Here is a 23,142-nt window from a genome sequence, read left to right as displayed (position 1 = left end):
AGAAGAAAGAATTTGGCCATCTGGTATTATTATTACTATCATCACTGTTTTGTTCGGGGTTGGTTAAAACAGTTCACAGCCTGTACAATTGCTCATGCACTGAAACCTCTGATGCTGAAATCCTATCGCCTTGACCTTTAACAAAAGACTGAGCATCCCTGAGGGGAGCTAAATAAAAGGGCACCACTGTGTTTTCTACTGATGCCACTGATATGATATCAGTGGTTTTTCAGTAAGGGGGGGATTTGCTCTTGCTTTTTTTGGTATATGAAGGCCCACATTGCTAAAAAGAGGCTGTCAGGGTGCATAAAGTGTCGAAAAGAGACTTCCTCATCCCTTCTTGCCCCAAGGACAGTAAGGAGGGCAGCAGAGGAGCACTGATTGGGAACAACACCTGTCAGGTGAGGCTTTCGCAGTTGACAGCGCAGAAAGAGTGCCAGGTCGACCGCTATGACTGCTAATCTGTGACGTGGCAACCTGCCGGGCTCTGCCAGTCTCGAGAGAGAGAGAGAGAGAGAGAGAGAGAGAGAGAGCGCCAGGAGCCCCAGCGTTGAGGCTTTTCTGGGGCTACAATCCTGCTAATGTCTCCCCGAACAGAATGAACCACGCTGACATGCTCTAAATACATTTCATTATCATCATCATGATTATATCACTAATTGTGTGTGCTTGGTAACGTGCTGCAGCAGCCTCCTCCAGGGAGGTGTCTGAAAGACTGAATGATTAAAACATGTATGATGAACCATGCATCAAAATGTCCCTGCGGGCCTCTTCGCAAGATACATGTAAGCAGCTCCACTGACACTCTGAGCCAGCAAACAGCAGAGGATGTGATCTACTGAGGGTTGAAAGGCCGGGGAGAAACCTGCAGGCAATAACAAGACAGCAGGTGGATATTAGAGATGCAGAGGATTGACCTGAGCTGACCCATCCATATCCTTAAACCCACACTACCTAACCTATATACCTTAAGACATGGGTCCAGAACAGCCTAAATAATTCCACCACCACACAACGAGTGAAGCAGAGGCTTAGGTTCAAATCATGGCTGGGCTTCTTTGGCCTGTGCTTGGCAATGTTTCCATCCTTATATGTGGTTGACAGGAGCGGATAAAGTTTTTGTGACAGCATTTGATGAATGTTTAATCCAACATTCATACATCGAGGGCTGGGACTGGGTCCCCAGTCAAAACCCACCAAAGACACACAGCAGGTGTGTAAAATATTCATTCACTACACGCTTCATTAAGAATGAAACATATCATGGTCCCCGTTCATTTATTCATTTCGATTATCGAAACAAAAGACAGAAAAATGAGAGATTAAAACATGGTGGGCGCGCTATTCTGTATTTGTCTCACAGATTTGTAACGATTTGTTTTGTGACAAATAACTCTGTCTGTTGAAATCCTGCTGTCATCTTGCTGAGAGTCAGGCAGCTACTGCGAGAGAAGCTTTCATGTGAGGGGCTGTAACAAATTACTGTCTGTCTGTCTGGGACTATCCAGCTCTGCATCCGATTGCAGCAGCTTGACCTTTGACTGGTCCAGGAGTGGCCAGGGACTCATCACACACGGCGTGCTGATACATACCTGAGCCATCAACCAAGAAAGGGACAGGTTTCATATTTTTATTAATTAATGGCCATTAATGATCTCTCCTGGTGACAAATCACCACACGCAGACAAATGAAGTGACTAATGCCGTGCCTGTCAGTGCTCGGGCTAGCTGAATGAATATGTCACTGTGGAGTGCCAGCGCTATTTCAACATACCCTTTTTGAATGAATGTGTCACACACATGACAAAATTTCCCCATGGAGATCATTAAAGTTTCATCTAATCTAATCGAATTAGTTCAAGTCCTGACAAACTGCCCAAGGCTGCGAGGCAACAGCGAATCTACACAGAACAGACAAAAATATATCCAGATTAGAAATTTAAATATTCCTTATAAAGCGTTGTTACAGTGGTACTGAAGATGTGGTGACAGCATGCCAGCTATCACTACACTGCTATTATTTATTTATTTAGTTTTGACAAGGTTAAAAATCAAAATTTGCAATCTTTTACATATAGTTTTGCTGCGGTTTCACATCTGTTTTAGATGAAGCTGTGTCTGCTCTGAGGCAACATTTTTATTTATTTTTTGTTGCTTGATACTGTAATAAGAAGCTCAGCCTGTTTAGCATACATCATCTTAATGTAAGTCTGTGTATTGTCTAAATATGACTGAAGATATTTAGATGGGTTTTGAGTTGCTTTACTGTTTCCTGTCAGCTCAAAGCTGTCTGTCCTTTCTGACCTCTGACATCAATAATACATTTTCACCCAGAGAACTTCAGCTCACTGGATAGTCTCTCTTTTTATTTTGAGCATTCTCCAAAATGTTTGTATAGAAAAATCCCAACAGATCAGCAGTTTCTGAAATACTCAGACTAGCTTTTCAGGCACCAACAACCATGCCTCACTCAAAGTAAATGAACTTTTTAAAAATTTTGATGTCAGTTTGAACTTCCAGGTCATCTTGACCGTGTCTACGTGCTTAAATGTACTGATTTTTGTGTTCACAAGCAGTTGAACAGATATACCTAAGAAAGTGGCCAGTGAATGTGTATTGGACAAGTAAGAGACAATTTTGCAATTCTTGAGCCCTCTTAATGCCTTCAAGTCAAAGATTCTTACAGCCTTAGCAGAGATTAAGTGTATCATGGTCAAAGAAAGCTCCCTGTGTAAGTTTAATAACATGTATTGATCTGGTATAACATGATAGGTCACAGCTTGCACCCAATAACATGTCTTTACTTTGCAGCAAGAGTCCCTTTTACTCCCTTTTTAAGCAATTACATTTTCACTTGAGCTTAAAAAAATATTACTAACTGTACAAGCCAGACAGTTGACTTTTATTTATAATTAAGCACAATGTGGCAAAATATGAAAGGGATTAATGAACATTTTCTTGTGAATTGCAAATAATAAAAAGCATGCATATAAAAATCATATAAAAGCATTTTTGATGCTTTAATTTATTAGCAGTGTTTTAAAGCATTATGGAAAGGTATGTTTCTTAGACAATCCATACCTTTTCTTTACAGTGAAATGTAGTGTTTCGGTTATTTTGTCACTTGATGTTAATGTTGCTGAATTTTTATTTTTAATATTTTTTTATTCTTATTATTTTATTATTTATTTCATTATTATTATGTGTGCTAAATGACTTGATAAAAGTCAATTTTATAATCGGCGGAGGAAGCTCCTCACTTTTCTCCTCCCGCGCTTGTCTGACGTCACTTCCGCCGCCCAGAAAACATGGCGGCTGCCAGTACCTGTGATTCGGTGCACACCCTGCCCAAAAACGTAGTCATTAAGACTGAACCAGAAGCGGAGGATGTGTCGGTCAAGCGGGAGCCCGTCGTTCCTCTCATTGCCCCGGTCAGCGGACTCCAGCCTCTCTCGTGGTCGCAGGACCACCGCCTGGCTGTGTGCACCTCCAGTTCCCTGGCGGTGATGGAGCTGGTGTGCGACGTCCACAACAACAAACAGGACCTAACGCTGCACAGGACTTCAATCCCCGTCCCAGCCGAGGAATACAAACTGCGGGTAAGCGACCGCATACAGTCGCCTGTTACCTGCTAACACCAACACGTTATAAGAGGGAAATATCAGAACCCATGCAGCTCTGTAGCTTTAGCTTACTGAGCTGATGTGGTGTTTACAAGTCACGTGCTCCACTGTTTTGATTGGGAAACAATAACTTCTTCTGCGGGAAGCTCACCTTTATTTTACTTATTTATTTTTTAAATTTCAGTTTAGTTTGGGCTAGTTTAGTTTTTGTTTGAAAACGTAGGAGTACAGAGTGGGGAACTGTGGTGCTGCATGAGGAAGTCCGGAGTAGCAGAGAAGTATGTGGGGGTGGTGCAGGACATGCACGAGGGATCTGCTCAGAGCCCCATCTTGTTTGCAGCGGTGATGGACAGATTGATTGATAATGTCAGTCAGGAATCTCCGTGGACTGTGATGTTTGCAATGACATTGCGAGAGTAAAGAGCAGGTGGAAGAGAGCCTGGAGAGGTGGAGGTATACTGTGGAGCAAAGAGGAAAGACATAATACATGTGTGAGTGAGAGGGAGACTGGTGTAGAGCAGGGCAATATGACCAAAAATATTATCACGATATACATTTGAAAATTTGCGATAACAATATAATAGACGATATAATTGACACTAGACAAAATACTTTACAACTCCACAACTTTATTAGTGCAAAAAAACAAAACCCATCAATGTATTTTCACTTAAACAAGCAGCTGTTTTTTTTTTTTATGTGCATTAAAGTTATATAAAAATTAACAGTGGAAATGCAAATTCCTTGCTGACAGTTTAACCAAACCTAGTGGAAATTGGCCGACATATCCTCAGCATAACCTTGTATAATATCCACAAAACTTAAAGACGTCATACACGCACAACACGGTAATATTATATCAAAGCGCAGTACAGATCACTCCGCGAGGCTCCTGCCTACGTTAGCCGTAATGCTCCGACAATCCATCAAACTGTGCGGTTCGTAGCTTAGCAAAGTCATACTGAAAGGTTTAGGCATGTGCAGGGGATAGATACAGTGGCTTGCAAAAGTATTCGGCCCCCTTGAACTTTTCCACATTTTGTCACATTACAGCCACAAACATGAATCAATTTTATTGGAATTCCACGTGAAAGACCGATACAAAGTGGTGTACACGTGAGAAGTGGAACGAAATTCATACATGATTCCAGACTTTTTTTTTTTTTTTATTAAACCATTCCATTGTTGCCCTGGCTTTATGTTTAGGGTCGTTGTCCTGCTGGAAGCTGAACCTCTCAAATCTTTTGCAGACTCCAAGAGGTTTTCTTCCAAGATTGCCCTGTATTTGGCTCCATCCATCTTCCCATAAACTCTGACCAGCTTCCCTGTCCCTGCTGAAGAGAAGCACCCCCAGAGCATGATGCTGCCACCACCATATTTGACAGTGGGGATGGTGTGTTCAGAGTGATGTGCAGTGTTAGTTTTCTGCCACACATAGCGTTTTGCATTTTGGCCAAAAAGTTCCATTTTGGTCTCATCTGACCAGAGCACCTTCTTCCACATGTTTGCTGTGTCCCCCACATGGCTTGTTGCAAACTGCAAACGGGACTTCTTATGGTTTTCTGTTAACAATGGCTTTCTTCTTGCCACTCTTCCATAAAGGCCAACTTTATGCAGTGCACGACTAGTAGTTGTCCTATGGACAGATTCCCCCACCTGAGCTGTAGATCTCTGCAGCTCGTCCAGAGTCACCATGGGCCTCTTGGCTGCATTTCTGATCAGCGCTCTCCTTGTTCGGCCTGTGAGTTTAGGTGGACGGCCTTGTCTTGGTAGGTTTACAGTTGTGCCATACTCCTTCCATTTCTGAATGATGGCTTGAACAGTGCTCCGTGGGATGTTCAAGGCGTGGGAAATCTTTTTGTAGCCTAAGCCTGCTTTAAATTTCTCAATAATTTTATCCCTGACCTGTCTGGTGTGTTCTTTGGACTTCATGGTGTTGTTGCTCCCAATATTCTCTTGGACAACCTCTGAGGCCGTCACAGAGCAGCTGTATTTGTACTGACACTAGATTACACACAGGTGCACTCTATTTAGTCATTAGCACTCATCAGGCAATGTCTATGGGCAACTGACTGCACTCAGACCAAAGGGGCTGAATAATTACGCACACCCCACTTTGCAGTTATTTATTTGTAAAACATGTTTGGAATCATGTATGAATTTCGTTCCACTTCTCACGTGTACACCACTTTGTGTTGGTCTTTCACGTGGAATTCCAATAAAATTGATTCATGTTTGTGGCTGTAATGTGACAAAATGTGGGAAAGTTCAAGGGGGCCGAATACTTTTGCAAGCCACTGTATATATGGATATAAAGGAAAACAGGAAGAGTTAACTATAACTGCCTCAAACCATGTTAACCAAGGTTAATAGCTACTCTTATAGCTATACTAAATACACTGCAAGACAGTCATTCATTAACTGAGGAACAAAAGAAAGAGTATAACTGCTAAACAGTTGACCTTAAGAGCAACTAGCCTTGAAACTCTTCAGGAGTTTTGCAATATTGTCACATCATAAAACAGAAAAAAAATGTTTTCTTGCTGGGATGTTTTATCTTCGGTTGAGCCTTTTAACCAGCTGTTTAAGGCCCTGCTTTTCCACCATGTAACTACGGTACTCTTCCTGTCATGTAGGGTACAGCTAACTAGCTCACATCTGTCCACTTATGTCTACTAATCAAGGTAGACTAAATCAGCTGTTTAATGTTGTTTCTAAACGAGATTTTCAAACATTGCTTCATATTCATAAATGAATGTGGGAAATAAATAAACTCTTAGGTTCTTCCCTCAGTCTCCCTCATGTCTCCTCTTGTGATCAGAGCTTTACATACAGTTGGGCCCATAGGTTTTTGTGGTTTGCACCCTGTATTAAACCCTTTGTGTTTGCATTCATGAAGGCGTCTCTTGATTTTAGACTTTCACAATGGCAAGCGAATGTTCTTGACTCAGCTAAGTGCTGGTTTTTCTAGACCTTGGAATTAATTTTGTCGTCTTGAACTTCATGATGTCATCTTTGGTCTTTTTGTTTCTGAGTTGGGCAGTGCATTTTTTCTTTTTAAGAATGCACCAGGTTACTGATTTGGATTTGGCCACTGCTGAAGTTTTTTTTTGTGTGTGTGTCTCTGCTACGTTTGTTTTGTTTTTCAACCTAGTAATGCTTTCTTTAACTTGCATGGGCACCTCTGAACAGCAGAACTCCATATCCTCGATTTGCTTAATTTGTTATGAAATAACAAAGGAACAGGTCTCCCCTGGCCATGAAACTGCTTGCCAGTGACATGAAACTGCGATTTGGGCAACAGTGCTTAAAAATGGCTGTACTCTAAACAGTTGATGCAGTATTTTTGTGAAACCCCTTTAAATGATGGTGTATGAAGTATGCACTTTCGTCACATTACAGGCCTGAAGCACAAAAATGGCTTGTAACACATTCCCAATTGTTTGCATTGTGTGTTCAACTTATTGACCCATTAGCTTTGTGCAAGACCTTTCAGAGCATGATCACTGCTCACAAATTATTAAAGTCATTGCTTCAGTAAATAAATAACATATAAATAGGTGATCACAAACTGATATGTGTTACTCCTGTAACGGTGTTGATGTTTGTTTTCTCATTAAACAAATTGTGTACACATGTCTCAGAAAGGGAGCCAAGCACTTTTGTGCTATTAGTTTGGCTATTAGTTTGCCAGTGGTGAATGTTTCTGTATTTTCATTATTTACTAAAGCGCAGGGAAGATAATCAAAGTAATAGAATACAAATGCTGATTTTAAACAAACAAAAAAACGAGAGAAACAATTTTGTTGTGGTAAATTTGTCTCTTCGCAGCTGCTCTTGTGTATAAACATGAGTGCTTTTAGGTTTCGTCTCCAGTCCAAAAATCCACTTGGCAGATACATTGTTGGACCTAGCTGAATTTTATAATCCACTAGGCACGGTGGCAGACAGGCAAAGTTGGTTTCCAGCTGTCAATGGCTGATATGAATAACTGCTTTTTAATGGGAGGTACTGAGCTGGGAGCTGTAGACTGTGGCTCACAAAGCATGGCTTGGTTTTTTTTAGAGGCCATGATATTGTCTGTATAATAGTACAGCCACCCAGGAGGCTGTTTTCTGTGGTGAAGCTGGGCCATGATGTTCACCATTTACCTAAAATGATCCTGCATTAAAAAATGAGATAACAAAACTTAGATATCTCTAATTTATTCATTGCAGTCTGTTTGGTTATACTGCGTCTATCCTGTTTGTCCAGTTTGTTGACATAAAACTTTTTCTAGGTTTTACTCGCTGTTAGAGCTGGGCGATAGAACGATAACGATATGTATCGCGATATAACTTTTACTCGATAGAGAAATTAAGCTATCGCGATAGACCTCGCCGCTCTTGTCCTCTTAAAAAAAAAAAAAAAAAAAAAAAAAAAGGTCAGCCAATCCAAATTAAGTAGCGCAGAGCCGAACCAATCACAGCCGCAGCGTCACGTCGTGTGACTTGTTACGTACAGCACAAGTGCCAAGCCGCACATGTGTTTGTTTGGGAAGCAGCCAGCGGGTAATGGAGCCAGCGCGTAATGGAGGAAATGAGTGTGCCGACTAGAAAAATCTACCGAGCGTGACCGAAGAGAAAACAGATGATGGTTCCAATGCCGGAGAGATTCCGTAGTGTGAAGGTATTTCGGCTATTTCAAGTCTGACAAAAAACAGAGTAGCGTGCACTGTAAATTGTGCCGAAAGCAAGTCTGGAAATACAATAAACTGGTGCATGCGTCACACTGTGCGCCACGTTATTGTTTCGGTGAAATGAATTTCTACAATACTGTTACTGTTAATTCTACTCTCTGCAGTGTTTAAATGCTTACATACACACACATTTTTCTGTCCGTCCACACATACGACTCGGTTCTGCTTCTATGCCCCAGCTTTGTTTACTTTTTCCCACCGAGGCTTCTAGACTTCTGATTGGCCAACATTTCTGCACGGTTAGGAATCTAGCGCCACCTGCTGCTTTGGCATGTTCATAGCAGCGTTTTCTTTCATTTCTCCCTTTATGTGTGGACGGGATTATTTTTAAAACGAAAACGGAAAATCTCCGTTTTCAAAAATACCCGTGTACGTGTGGACGTAGCCTCAGTCTCTGACTGGAAGCGCTAATTCGTCATTCGGTTTTTGTCAGACTAAAGTAACTGTTAAAACTGTTTGAAAAGCTAAGCTATACAACAAGGAGAGATTGAGAATTTCCTTTTAGTTCTCAGTTTATTTGATATTGACAAAAGTTAGTCAGTTTTGTCTGTTCTTCTGTAAAACAAACTAAGATTTATTTTTAGAATTAATATTTTGTTTCTAAGTGGAATTGACAATTTAGTCTGTTTCGTTTGTTCTATTTTGAAACTTAAACGCTTTAGCGGCTGCCTTTTGTGTAGTTTGCAATATTTGCCTTTATTTATCTGAAAAAGTCTCATGTTCCTTAAGTACATCTACCCTGTTGAACTTATTATGGGAAATAAATATTTAAATTAAAACAAGCTGCTGATTATTTCACATTTTACTTGTGAGCAACGGCACATTTAAATCTTACAAATATAGTTATTTGACTTATATCGTGATAGATATCGTTATCGCCTGAAATGAAAAAAACATATCGTGATTAGGGCTGCCACGATTTGTCGACTAGTCACGATTACGTCGACTATCAAAATCGTCGACGACTGATTTAATAGTCGACTTGTCGTTTGAAGCTTTGTAAGATCGCAAAAGACGCAGGAATAATAGCAGGATTTAAGAGTGTAATAACGGACTGAAACAGAAGATGGCAGCACTGCATGTACAAGGATGCCAGCTGCCGTTAAACCCCGAAGAAGAAGAAGCAGCTGTGTCCCAGAATTCATAGCGCGGCCCAGCTTAGTTTCCAACAATGGCGGTAGCTAGTTAGTTTTAATATTACTCTTATTATTCTTTCTGGGTCACAAAATAAACGTTTAACATATTTTCAGGCGAGAATGTAGCTGTGTAAACCTCAAATATCGGCTCAGTTTATCAGGACACCACATATTTTCAAAAGCGCTCCGACGTTTTCGGAGACGTCTGTTACCCACTAGCTCGATAGCTAGCCGGGGGCTAGGTCACTAGCGCCGTGAGAACACCGGACTCCCGGCAAATTGTTTTCAAACCCACCGCCGTCTTTCGCGACTCAGGTTAAATATATATGAGTCACTTAGATAAATTAAAAATGTTGTTGTTTGGCTTTTTTTTTTTTTTTAGTATTTTATTTGTTCCTGAGTAAATCGGTTTGGCTGAGATTAAAGTTATAGTTTTTACACAGCTGAATAAACGTCAAGCAGACAGCTGATTATCAGAAGTGTGAGATGCTGGAGAATATACTCCGGTGTCCTGTTATATTTTAGATAGCAAGGAGTTTATTAAACTTTACCGAAACAATCTGCAAATTTCATTAAAATTGAATAAACTATCATCTTGTCTTTATTTTTAGTTAGCACCTTAAAAGCTTAAAGCTGTAAGCTAATGATAGTTATATAAGAGCAGATGCTGCTGGTGCAATAAGCTGTAGTTTTACGTCCAGTGGATGATGATCTGATTAGTCGACTAATCGCATAAATAATCGGTGACTAGTCGACTATCAAAATAATCGTTTGTGGCAGCCCTAATCGTGATATGAAAAAATCTCATATCGCCCAGCTCTACTCGCTGTAGAGCAGCAATAATTAGTTGGTTATTTCATTAGATGATTCACAGAAAATGGATCATCAGTGCTTTGGTAACAGTTTTAGCCTTTTCTGTGGAAATACCACTTATTAAGCTAAAACCTGATGATGATTTTGTTGCTTAACAGAAGAAATAAATGATTGCTAAAAAGAGATCATTACAGCTAATTATATGTAGTGCTTCTAATGCTTTTTTAACATCTAGCAGTGCATACTGACATTCAGATGTGCACATAGAAAAATGATATATATATAAGTGCATTTATATGTGAGATAAATGCACACTTTTTGAATAGTTTTCAAAAATACTGTTTATATGGTGCTTCTCTGTAAATCTTTGCAATATTGCAACATTTCTAAGGACTTTGTGGTAGGTCTTGAGTTGTAGCTGATGACGTTACTTCTGTTCTGCTCTCACTTTGCATAGTTTTCTTGCATATTTTGCAAAGTATTCAGCTCTTTTGGATGTTGTTGAAGTTGCTCCTTTTTTTCTGTATTTAATCTGTATTCTAATTTTTGCCTCATAACTTTTGCACTGTCCACTTCCTGCTGTGACAAAACAAATTTCCCACGTGTGGGACTAATAAAGGTTATCTTATCTTATCTTATCTTATCTTATCATCATCAGAGGCTGATGATGTGGCTCTTGTGCTGTTGTTGTAGGTGCATAGGAATGTAAACATGTGCCATCCCTATGTCACTGACACCAAGATATAATGCTTTTATATCACGTGAAAATTTTATATCTGCGTTATAGCAGATGCTATGATATGGCACGTTCCTTGTAGCCTGAGCAAGTCTGGCATAAAGAACCAGTTTTCTGCCTGTAGCAGGGTGTCGTTACAGTGGCCCCCCCAAGCTGAGACAACCTGTAAGAAAACAAAACAGGAAGGGCTGGGGCATGTTGGCTTGATGATATAAAATATCATAGTAAAGCCAATACAAAAGTGCTTTAAACCGGCCTTATTTTCAATGGCCAGCAGGGGCAACACGTGTGTATAATATTTGTATGGGAATCTATGGGAAAATCAGCCCTCTTGTGCCTTACTTTTCTGACCCAAGTTAATACTTTGCTGTTTGATTTCATGGGTCAAGTCATGGGGATTAAAACATCAAATTAATTTAGGCAATTATGGACATTTTTGGAGTCAGCGGGATTATCCAGGGTATGCTCATTGGATGTCCACTCTGCTGATCCACCCTCAGTCCTCACATTTGGTCAAAGCACCAAAAATGGCAGTAGTGTAAACACACAGCTTTTCAGATGAAGTGTTGGTGGTTTATCAAATAAAACATTTCTGCACATGAAATTAAGAACAAACTTGACTTTATAATCCTTAAATATATGTTGTTTTTGCCTTTTAAGGTGGGGCCATCAGTAGAGCTGTCTGAAGCAATGGTGAAGTTCGCTACACATCCAGATCCCACAGTAAGGCAAGCATTTTTGGCTGACAGCGTGATCAACCCATCAGTAGGCGTGCACAAAGGAATAAAGTACGCCAGCTGGTCTCCGTTGGGTTGTGACTCGAGTGGACGCTGCTTGCTCGCTTGCCTAACGCTTGACCACAGACTTACCATTCATAACAGCCACAAGCGTCTTGAGTGGAACACGCTAGTTGATCTTACTAAAAAGTACAGCGAGAGGCTAAAAGAGCGGAATTATGCCAGAAAGGATGACAAGCTGCCGCAGACTAACTTACAGGACTTTGACGAGCTGCAGCGGCGTTTCCGTATGCAGACGCCACTGAGAATGGAGTGGTCGAGTATTTACACGATTAAACAGGTTCAGCCGGACAACACGGGCGTAGACTTAGAGATGGTCCTCCTCGCTGTCTTGATGGAAAACGGTGACCTCGTCTTGTGGAAGTTTGTGTTGCCTTTTACAGACGGGGCAGATGTCACGTTTTATGACACCATCGAATCAGGCGTGACCAGACCAAGTGACTTAGCGTGGTGGGAGTATGAAAACGCAGATCGTCGCATGAGCGGCCTGATTGTCGGCAGTGAGGTGGGACCCGTCAAGATCATGCCAGTCAGCCTGTCGGGAGTGAAGGGGTACTTCACCCTCCGACACCCCGTCATCCTGTGGAAGGAGTGCGATGAAATCGCTGTTGAAAACCTCAAATGTGTCCCGATGATCCACCCGATACATAAATCCAGCTGCAGCCTCATCGTCGCATCACGTGGCTGCTACGTCTTTTGGTGTTTACTTGTGATTTCCCCAGCTGGACTAAATGTACACAACTCTCACGTGGCTGGGCTGCACTCCCTTCCTGTAGTCTCCCTGGCGGTCAGTCAACAAGGTGTCGCGGTGTACACTTGTTCCACAGACGGGTGGATTAAAAAGCTGACGCCAACTTTTACAGAGAGCACTTTAATATTTAAGCAGGAGGAAATGATGCGACCAGAGAACCTCACGGGGAGGAGGATACACGGGATTGCAGTGAGCCGCAACGGAGCATATATTGCACTTGTCAGCACGCAAGGTATGGTTGATGGCTATCATCCAGTTAACAGGACTTACCAGGTTCACTTTGTGACCTTAAAAACTCCAGAAGCCGCAGCAGCGTTGTTGCTCAGGTCTCCTACGCAGAACTTGTATAAAATGGCCGACCTGCTCGACCTGGTGAGGTGGCAGATTTTGAAAAACAAGTCCATCCCTGCATCACTGCAGGACGAGCTCGATCAAAAGATCCGGGAAGCGGACTCTCCTTACTTGTGGCGGTTCAAGCTCTTTTTGGTGCGAATACTTCACCAGTCACTGCAGTCACCTAACACAGAAAACAACTGGAAACCTGCAAAAGAGGGAAGCAAGGTGTTCATAAGAGATGCGGAAGAGGAGGATGGAGAAGACAAAGAAGGTGCTGTGAAAGAGGAAGGTGAGCCCGGAGGAGAAAAACTGGAGAAGGAGGAAAATCAGGAGGAGCAAAGGGCAGAGGTACAGGCTTGGATGAACACCGTAGAGACTCACTTGATGAGAGAAAACATGAAGAAGGTGTTAGGGGTGGTGTACCTCAATACCTGGCTAGCAGAGAACATTAGCATACCCACCTGTGGCCTGGTGGAGTATCTCTCTAAAGACACCAACGACAGAGCATCAGAGGTAATGACTCGCGTGTTATTTTTTTCTACTTAAGACACCACTGCACGTTCTTTTGGTTTGGTTTTCCTGAATACAGCGCTGTAAAAAGTATTTGAAAAGCTTAAATGTTTCAGATCATTTAAAAAATGTTAGTAGTAGTCAAAGGACAGAGTTTTTACGTGATCATTTGAAAAGAACCTGTAGATTATAGAAACAAATTCAATGACATCTATCACTCTGGACAGTGTTACAAAACCATTTCTTAGGCTTTGGGGACTCCAGTGAACCACGGTGAGAGCAATGATCCACAAATGAGGAAAATTTGGAACAGTAGTAAACCTTCCCAGGAGTGGCCGGCCTACTAAAACATTTCATCAAAGACTCATCCAGGAAGTCACAAAAGAACCTAGAACAGCATCTAAAGAACTGCAGACCCCAATTACTTCTGTTGTTGCTTCATGACCCAGAAAATCCAATCCAAGCACCTAAATCCAATTGAGGTGCTTTGGCACGCCCATAAACAGGCCACCCTAGCTTGAAAACCCTTCAGTGCGGGTTGATTACAAAGAATAGTTGGCTAAGAATTCACTAAACTCATTACCAGTTTTTGTCGTGATGCATTCTCAATCATCCAGGTAAGTAAATTTCCAAAGATTGATGCAGCAACAACTCCACCTCATTGTTAGTCCATTTAAAAAAACTCTGTGCGTTTCCTCGACGTTTTGCCGCGACGTTTGAAAGAGCCGGAAAGTAAATAAACGGCAGACAGAAATGAGGCAGGCCGAATCGTCTTGTGTTTCACGCATGCACAGTACTGGAACGTAAGCGTTTTCGGCCGTTTCAATGTGGACGCGCAACTCTGTGAAAACGACTGAAAACGCTAGTGTGGACGCGGAGCGTTTTCAGACAAAAACGCCGTTTTCAAATCTATCCGGGCTAGTGTGGATGTAGCCTCAGCTGACTGCAGGTTTCCTCAATTTTATAAACTGTACATTTGCATAATGACTGAAACCAGCCCATTACCAGTTATTGCAAATGTTTGATTGCAGTTACAATGGTTGTCAAGGGTGGCGCAACCAGGTAAGTTTAGGGGGCTACTTTTTCCAAGGGGGTTTGGAAATTTTCTAACTTTTGTATTTACTCAGGTTTTGTTTATCTGAAACATGCAAGTCTGGCAAATATGTAGGAGGGGGATGCTTGTTAGATGTAAGGCTGCAGTGGAAGAAACTTCTTTGACTTCTTTGCCTCCGCTATACAAGTTGGGAATGCTTGCATTGGTTGCTTTAATTCAGACCCTTTGGTCCTGCATGCTTTGTCCTTCAGGTCCTGATTGGCCACATCAAGAATAAGATGAACAAGCAGACGTTCTCGGAGCGCTGCAGCCTGTGTCAGGATGTGCTGCCCTTCACAGACCACAAACAAACCATGTGTAAAAATGGACACATGTGGCTCAGGTACGCACAAAATTCTTGAACAACTTTAGAAACTTAAAACGTCTAAGGATGGTTGTTTTTCTTAGCTTTAGCCTGACAGGATGAGTAGGTGCACCGTTGGTTCAGATGCCACAGCTGAGCCTGAGCGTTGGGACATGAATTGAATCTCAATGCCGAACGCCTTCTTTGACGGTTTATTTATCTTCTCGGAGCAGTAATCAAGGCTCCTTCCTTCTGATATTTACCCATGCAGCACTCTCATCGTCTCATAAATATCGTCTGTCAAACATTTCTCCTGCCTGCTCTCTAGCTTGAACGTGGTGCCTCTGGTGGGCACTGAGGGGAAATCTGTGCCCGTCAGCTGCACCTCAGCACTGTTTCTGCTCTACTTTTATAATGCGTATATGTGTGTGTGTGTGTGTGTGTGTGTGTGTGTGTGACTGTCCCTGGCAGCCAGCTCTCTAATGTATTTCTTTCGGTCTCCTCCAGGTGTGCGTTGTCATACCAGGCCTGCCAGACGCTGACGTTCAGACGGTGCCTCCTGCTGGATAGCATCGCCAGACTGCCAGAGCCTGAGGGTAAGCGCCACTTTCCATCTCCCTCCACCTCCATTTCACAGTCGCGCTCTCGATCAGCCGTCTCCTCCTGTCACCTTCAACATCAGCCTCTGCCGCTCGGATCAATGCTCGACATGTTGGATGACTGAGCCACACAAACATAATACTTATTAACTGTGACTGATTGCAGAAATTAGCACAGCGTCTTTTCTTTCTTTCTAGCCAGTGTGCTTTTGTATTTTCTTATAAGGCAAGAGTTGAGTTACTGGTCACAAAGCTCAGTCTTGTCACTTTCTCGGCTAGGACTTGAAATGTGTAGCTGGGGAATTCTGAATGCTGGAGCGGGAGTAAGTGATCTTTGCATGACTTCTTTAAGGTCGGTCAGCTCAGTAGGAGGGTAGAAATGTGCACTGACATGCACGTGCAACAATGCAATTAACAGAACGGGTGACTACTTTTTTTCTTTTTGCTTGTGCTTGTGAATTACTGAAGGGGTTAATACTTTGATACTCAGGGGAGAAAAAAACAAAACTATCCAAGGTTCCAGTGAGGAGGAGACACGTTAGTCCTGATTTCTTAAGTAAACGATAACCTGGATTAGAAAAACCTGTTGGCGGTGGAAAGCTGATTTCCACTGCCATGTGTACAGTTAGATGGATTTCTAATCAGTCTGTTCACAACAGACTGTAAACAGAAACACAGGTGTGACAGCAGAGCTGCGGGATGAAAGAGGAGATGAATGCATTACATACATCATTACTATATAATGCATGTAAACATGTTTTCTGATTGCCTTTATATCTGAAATAATGATTGCATTCTGTTTCCTCATAAAAGTCCTAAAGGAAAGAATTAAGTTTACAAAAGCCTTAAGTATTGTCTCGAGCCCGCAGTCGACTGTGCAGGCAAGCCAGCAAAGGTTTCTGTATCAGTCTGGGGGTGTCCCGACCACAGTGACATTGCTGACTGCTGCTCACTCATTAGGTACGAGCTCTACATCGATTCTGATAAGGAGTCATTACAGTACACAATTGTAACATTAGAATTTAGGATTTAAATATACTGCTTAAACATAGGGGAATTGTACTGTATGCTAACAAATAATTGTTATCTTTATAATTGTATATAATCATACCATACGTTCCTCATGCCTTCTTTATATTTTGACCATTACAGTAATAATTTGCATTCTTTTAATGGTCTTAAAAAGCCTGAAACGCAGAAAGCCTCGGTGAGTCTGTGGAACGTTTATTGCATCTAAGTAATCTGATTATCAGACGTTTACTATTTACTCAAACTGATTAAGAAGATTTCTGTCTGTGGTCATTGTATCCAGTATTTCAGTTTCTTTAATTGGATTTGGGGAAAGTATGATTTGCTTCACATTAAATGTAGGAAACCCTCTTACATATTTATGTTCGGATATATTTGTAAGTTAGAGATCTTTGCTCTGCATTGGTTTTACAGTACATGTCTCTATGACATGTAATGTACACATCATCATAATAGCCTATAAATGGGTGGAGGTAAGCTCAATAATGATACAAATGAGAAAAAAATATATTATTCTACATAAACACAGAAGTGGGAAAAGAGCAGGCTCTGTGGTCCTGCAGGGGGAAAAATGATCTCAGGTCTTTATCAAACCTGCCTGAGGGGCAGCTCTGCTGGTCATCCCAGCCTATCTGAGCTAATGAGTGACAGGTCTGTGCAGTTGTGGCATCTGTCAAAATCAGCATCACCCCCCACTTGTCTAAAAACATCTTTAGGATGTTTGCCTTCTTTATAGTTCCTATTTCACTATTTTTATTATTATCACAGCAGTTTCTGTTTGGAATAAAAACCCTTTTATACATGAAATTCTTAAAAACAATTTAGAAGCTCTATGTCTGACAGCAAAAGACAAAAAAACCTACATTAATATTAAATATATGGCATTAAATAATTAGAGATAAACAAACCAGCCATGTTGCCATCTTGAATATGCCCGAGACACTACAGTCTGTGCAGCAGACAGGAGGCCGTTTCCCCCGCTGAGCCACTGCACATCATGTCTGTGAGATCTAACTTTAGTCGTGGGTGTTTTGGGATCACAAAGAAGAATTTTCTTTTCCCCTAAGTCCTGCCTCACTGATGAGTGTGAGATAATGCACTTTCACAGTAAACTTCCTAATTTAGTCATTTCTTATCTCTCACATACTTCATTAGAAAGCCCTGTTCTATACTTCTACGTCAATAGCAAACATGAGGTTAAAATTAGTTTTTTCAGTATTGTACAGTGGGATAAATACAATTTTTAACCCGTTTTATTCATTGCGGGTTAATTTACTCAAGCATAGATGTTTTTGTTTAACCAGTGGTCAGAAACTCTGACAAATGTTATAGATGTTTTAGAAAAGTAAGCCGTTTCCTTCGCATTACTTCTAACAAATGTTGGAAGACAATGCAGACTGACCATCGCTTACACTTGTCCTGTCTTGCGTGTAGAAAGCAGCAGGAGAGAAGCATGCTCTCATTACAGGAAGCGCTTAGTTTGTCAGACCAGTGTGTGCAAGGGGCGGCTCACTTAATTGTGGTGTGTCGTGAAAAGTTTAGGGCTAAGTTTGTTAATTTTTCATCCATATTTTCTCACCTGAATTTTTCTTTTTGGTGCTTTAGTATTAGACTATGCATGCACACTAACAATGAATTGTAATGTATTTTAATTAATGTAAATGACACTGAATAACAACTGTGAATGTGCAGGATAAAGCTTCAGCTTAATGTATGCGTACTTTTATATAACGTATTAGAATAGGCCGGCCTCCCAGTACCACTAATGAAGACTCAACAAAACACAAATAAAAATGTAGAGTTCACAAACAATAGTGATCATACCCCAGTTTTGAATGCTCAGCATATAAAAATGGTTATTACATAATTATTAAATATGTTTGCGTTCCATTGCAGTCCATTTTTATTGTATCTCATCACCTACTTCTCCCCATCTTTTGATATCAAACCTTTTCTTTCTTTGTCTGAACTACAGTTCGTGTCTCGAGGGCACAACACATTACCTCGGCTGTTCCAGCTCAAACCTCACTTGTATACTTACTTACTAAAAATGTTTATTATTTAGCCACATCCTTTTCTTAGGAATGGTGTGCACTATTGATTGTCCCACTTTTATTGCTTTAGTGGACAAGAACATTATCGATTTTTGTGTTTCTTATATAGAGAAAAGGGGTGTGGCACTACGCAGATTGCAAATAACGAGAGTACGACTGTGTTTGTAGAACGAGCCTGTAACATATGCATGGCAGTGAGAACAAATTGGCCAGTGTGCACACTTAATGAATCCAGTGGTAAGTTTGCACATGCCCTTATTTTGTGCTCAATTGTATACTCGTAGTGCTTAATGAGGCCATTTTTTTGGGGGGGGGGGGGTCTTAAATTGTACTCCTGTCACCCTTCAAAGTCTCTGATATTAATATATACATAACCACATTAAATGAATTTGTTGTTCGTAATCTTGAGCACAAACAGAAGTTGTTTTGTTTCCCCACAGATCCAGAGTGGATAAAGAAGATACTGCAGGCACCCTGCACGCTCTGCGACTCGCCGATGATCTAGAGCTAAACGATCATTAAAACCTCAGGGCTTCCCCGCGACCTTCAGAGCTCGCCGCTCTGACACCGGGTCCAATCTTGTCAGACATCACTGCTTTTTTCTTTCTTAATTTTATATGTTTTGTTCATGTTTTTATTACTTTATATTGGTATGTTAAAAGAGCAAATAAAACGCTTTGAATATTTGTTGAAACTCTTATTTCACTCCAGTTACAAAGTGTGCAGTGTGTGCTTCCTGCCTCTAAACTTTTAAATTAATATTTCACGGAGGTAAAACATTTTGGAGTCAAACTTTACACATTTCTTTATTTTCCACCCCTCATCTAAAGCGAATTCCCACTCAGAGCAGTGTTTGGACAGAGATGCTCAGAAACAAAGTTTAAAATGTGGTTATATGTGGAGGTTTTTATTATTCAGTAGGACTTCAGGGCGCCATAAATAAGCTCCCTCATTTTCCTCATGTTGACTCTATTTCCAAACCTTTGGTGTAGTTTTTATTGCAAGTAAGTGGAACTTACTCTGCAAGTCCTATTTTAGTGGGTTTTTTCTTCTTCTCCTCTTTTTTTTTTTTTTTTTTTTTTTTTTGAGTGCAACAAATAATACACTCTGAATAATACATACTCTGGAAGAAACTCAACATACCTACTTTAATTGGCACTGTAAAACAATTTCCAAGCTCTGGGAGGAGGAGATGGAGGGTGGTGGTGCTCAGTCATTCTCTCAGATGAGGACTTCCGCTAATGTAAACGTAGAAGAGAAGAAGCGGCGAGGCAGATGAGATGAGCAAGAGGCAGAAAGAAAGCAAAAAGTGTGCTTAAAAACCCAGCGTGTCCCTCCCACGGGAGCCCGTTGTAATGAGATTCAGCAGTAATGAGGGACAGAACATGGCGCCAGATGTGATTCTAATTCTAATCAAGGACGGGAGGGTGGAGGTGATGGAGACGGGGGGTGTTAGGATAGAGAGCATATTGTTAAATACAATTAACCCTTTTTTCATATTTGGAGAGAACAAGGGCTGCAGGGTGGGGTTACAGGCTCAGCAGCGTGTTATCTGGCCCTCCTCCTTGTTGTGGAGACATGGAGGTCGGCTGCTGGTGATCAAAGAGGAAGCCGGAGCTGAGAGACCAGGCCGGCAGCAGAGCCTCTTCTCCACTGCGGCCTTACATCTCCAGGTCCGACAGGGGCGGGGTTGGGGCTGCCCTTCCTCTGGTGTCACCAGAGATGATAGCCTGCCCCCGGGCAAGGAGAGAGGAGGCAGCTCTGCTCCAAACTCTCGGGAGCTCATGAAAGGGAAGCTTTTTACTTTATTTTCCTAAGCCCACATTTCTCAGTTCAGTGGTGGCATTTATTGGCCCAAGACTCAGAAGACTCAGCGCATCGGTAGAAAAAAGGAGTGTCTCCCGTTTTGCTTGAAATTGAATCGCTTATCACATTATCCTGTGCAGTGCTGCAGGAGATGCCCTGGACTATTGTATGATTAGTTTGCTTTTAAGCTGCATAAGGCAGTCCTTTTTTTAAATGAACAGTGCCAAGGCTAATAAAGAACACAACTAGAACTCTCTTTAACTTCTGATGTGGCTTCTACAGTACTCCTCCTGAGGTCCACAAAGGGTTAAATGTTATTCCCGTGCTTTTACCCACAGATTTCCTTCCCTCGCCTCTGCTCTGTCCCAAAAAATTATAAGAACAGTCTTAAAAGTTTCTAAATTGATTAAACGAACGTGTCTGCAGACTACAACAGAGTGCAAAACGTGCACAAATGACTACTGAGAAAATATATAAATGTAATGACACTGTGAAGTTTTCTTCTGAAATTTGAAAGAAATCCTGCAGACCATGTGGATGCAGATCATTTTTATTTATTTTATAACCAAAAATGACAAAACTCTCAATAAGGATTGCTCAGTTTTGACTGATTTTAAACAAGTCCATTTATTAGTCTTTTTCTGGCCCTTTTATCTACATCTTCTCTTCTTCATCAGTTTGTTTCAAACCATTGTTTATTTCCCTGTGATGTCCTTTGTGATTTGTTTGTTTTTTAAATGTCAGACACACATAAAAGACACACCGTTTGCGTGTTTTTACACTTTTTTTTGATGTAAGGTATGATGCGGGTTGCACCACTCAGCGTGATACGGCATTCCCCGGTGGAACTGATAAGCGCACTTTCCAACTTTTAAGCAACATGTAAAAAAAAAACACGTGAAAGAAAAAGTTATATTATTCATTCCAAGTGGAGCTTTGTGCTTTTCCACATTTGTTGTTATATTAAACATTTTCTGAAGAGTCAAGGAATTATGAGCCAAAAGCCCAGACTTCAGACTGCTCTGTATGCTCAGTTTCAAGCTGATCTTTCTCCTCTTGCCCCACTGTGATGTCAGTGAGAGGGAATATTCAGATATTTCAGATACAACACTTAAGCCCCACCCACCTCTTAGGAATATGGTTATCCGGGGTGCGATCACAGGCTAATGACTCTTTAATTAAGTTAGCCAGTGAGCTTGCAGCATGCTTGGATTCACAGTCTGGTTTGAAACAGCAAAGATGGTGCCGTGAGAACATTCAGCTCAAGGTTTCAGGAGGCTTCATTTACCATTAGGTGGCGTCACAGTGGCTAGTTTTATAGTCTTCTATATAAGCTGTGGTTTTCATAGTTGATCAACTGAGGGGCTGTGCCAAGGCTCAATGTAAGGTGTATTCAAAGGTACTTTTGAATTTTGTATAATCCAAAGCTGGTGTAAAAATTTGGAGCAGAGGACAAAAATTTGCTGCTATATTTGCGCAGCTGCTGTCCTTTCTAGTGTCTCTTTTCACACTGCAGTAAGAATAGGATGGCAACCTCCAACTGACCAGGAAAAACAGTGGTTGGATAGTGATTGCATTACTTTTTTTTTTTTTTTTTTTTTTGCTGTCTCCATCAAATAAAGAAAAAAAGAAACATGCGTTGTTAAGGTTTATGTTAATAGATATTAGGTTTATCAAAAACAGTTAGCAGACTGACTCTGTCTTATCGCTATATTGACGCACCAAGTTGGTTTAAAGACCGCAATTGACTGCAAGAGGTTGCAGACCTGTTTCCTGTTGTTAAAGTGATGATTTTAGAGGTAAGAATTTTCAAGCTGATTGCAAACTTGCAATGATTTTGGTTGTACTGCAGTCTGTAGTGTTTTCCCCTGGTGTGACTGTAGCCTAAGTTAAAGTAACTCAAAGCCTCGTATTTAGCTTTTCATTAGATCCGACTGTGGTAGGTTTGCAGTATGGGGTGCCTTCTTGGCAGTCAGGTTTCTTTTTATCAGCCTGGGGATTTGTTGCTCGTTGTCGTGTTTGTCAAGTGCAAGTGGCTCCTCAGGTTGTAATGTTCCTGTCACTGATAGGTGGAGACCAGCGCTGTTAGAGGTTAGCTGTGTTTGGTTGATCCTCCTCCTGCTTTAATATAATAATCCGTCAAAGAGCATCTCCACTAGTAATTACCTGCTTCCCCTCCCTTTCTCTCCCAGTGTCTTTGCTCTCAAGACTTCAAACAGGGGATTTTTCTCTTTGCATACAATATTTATATCCTTTATGTCAGTGGCTGGAAGGCATAAAACATTCATGGCACCTTTTCACACCTTAATTTCATGTGATATTCCTTTTGTTTTGTTTAGAATAGATTTCCAACATGAGTCCCAGTGTATTCTCGAGAGAGTATCGATTTGTTTTCTTGCTTCAGAATTCTCCAATTTAAACCGCAGAACATGGCAGCTACTTTACTGCCTTAGACATGTGATTGCATCGCCTGTTGGGATCACAACACTGTGTCTGTTGATGATTTTTTTAACATTTTTTCAGGAGGAGTTGATGATAGGGTTGGGTAGTATTAAAGTGTCGATTTTTCTGTAGTATTAATCCAAGACTGCATTATTGTAACGCGAGGAAGCACCTTGATGTCCAACATCAGAATAGTGCAAGAAAAAAAACAACATCTTTCTTCATTTGCTGTATATTGCAAGTACATTGTAACATTGATTTTGTCTATTTTGGTTTAGTCCGCATCAGCATGCTTTGGTGGTTCTTCGGTGATATGTAGAGCTTTGTTGTAGCTGTGTACTGCACTGGGGCCAGGGCCAAAAATGTGGAACAAGT

General features: G+C 41.2%; 1 protein-coding gene across 1 annotated transcript; it reads left to right on the top strand.

Annotated features, from left to right (window-relative positions):
- The first annotated feature begins 3,308 nt into the window (after positions 1 to 3,308).
- Positions 3,309 to 19,099, top strand: gtf3c4 (general transcription factor IIIC, polypeptide 4). The gene is made up of 5 exons (XM_085358029.1): positions 3,309 to 3,599; positions 11,707 to 13,443; positions 14,746 to 14,876; positions 15,345 to 15,433; positions 18,960 to 19,099. The coding sequence occupies exons 1-5, from the start codon at positions 3,309 to 3,311 to the stop codon at positions 19,022 to 19,024; spliced, it is 2,313 nt and encodes a 770-aa protein (XP_085214155.1). The 3' UTR covers positions 19,025 to 19,099.
- The last annotated feature ends 4,043 nt before the right edge of the window (positions 19,100 to 23,142 follow it).

The sequence above is a fragment of the Diplotaxodon limnothrissa genome, linkage group LG7 (genome assembly GCF_057381915.1).
Source record: "Diplotaxodon limnothrissa isolate DT_005_m linkage group LG7, D_limnothrissa_male_GT1.1, whole genome shotgun sequence".
NCBI classification, from domain to species: Eukaryota; Metazoa; Chordata; class Actinopteri; order Cichliformes; family Cichlidae; genus Diplotaxodon; species Diplotaxodon limnothrissa.
This window is presented reverse-complemented; position numbering and strand designations above follow the sequence as displayed.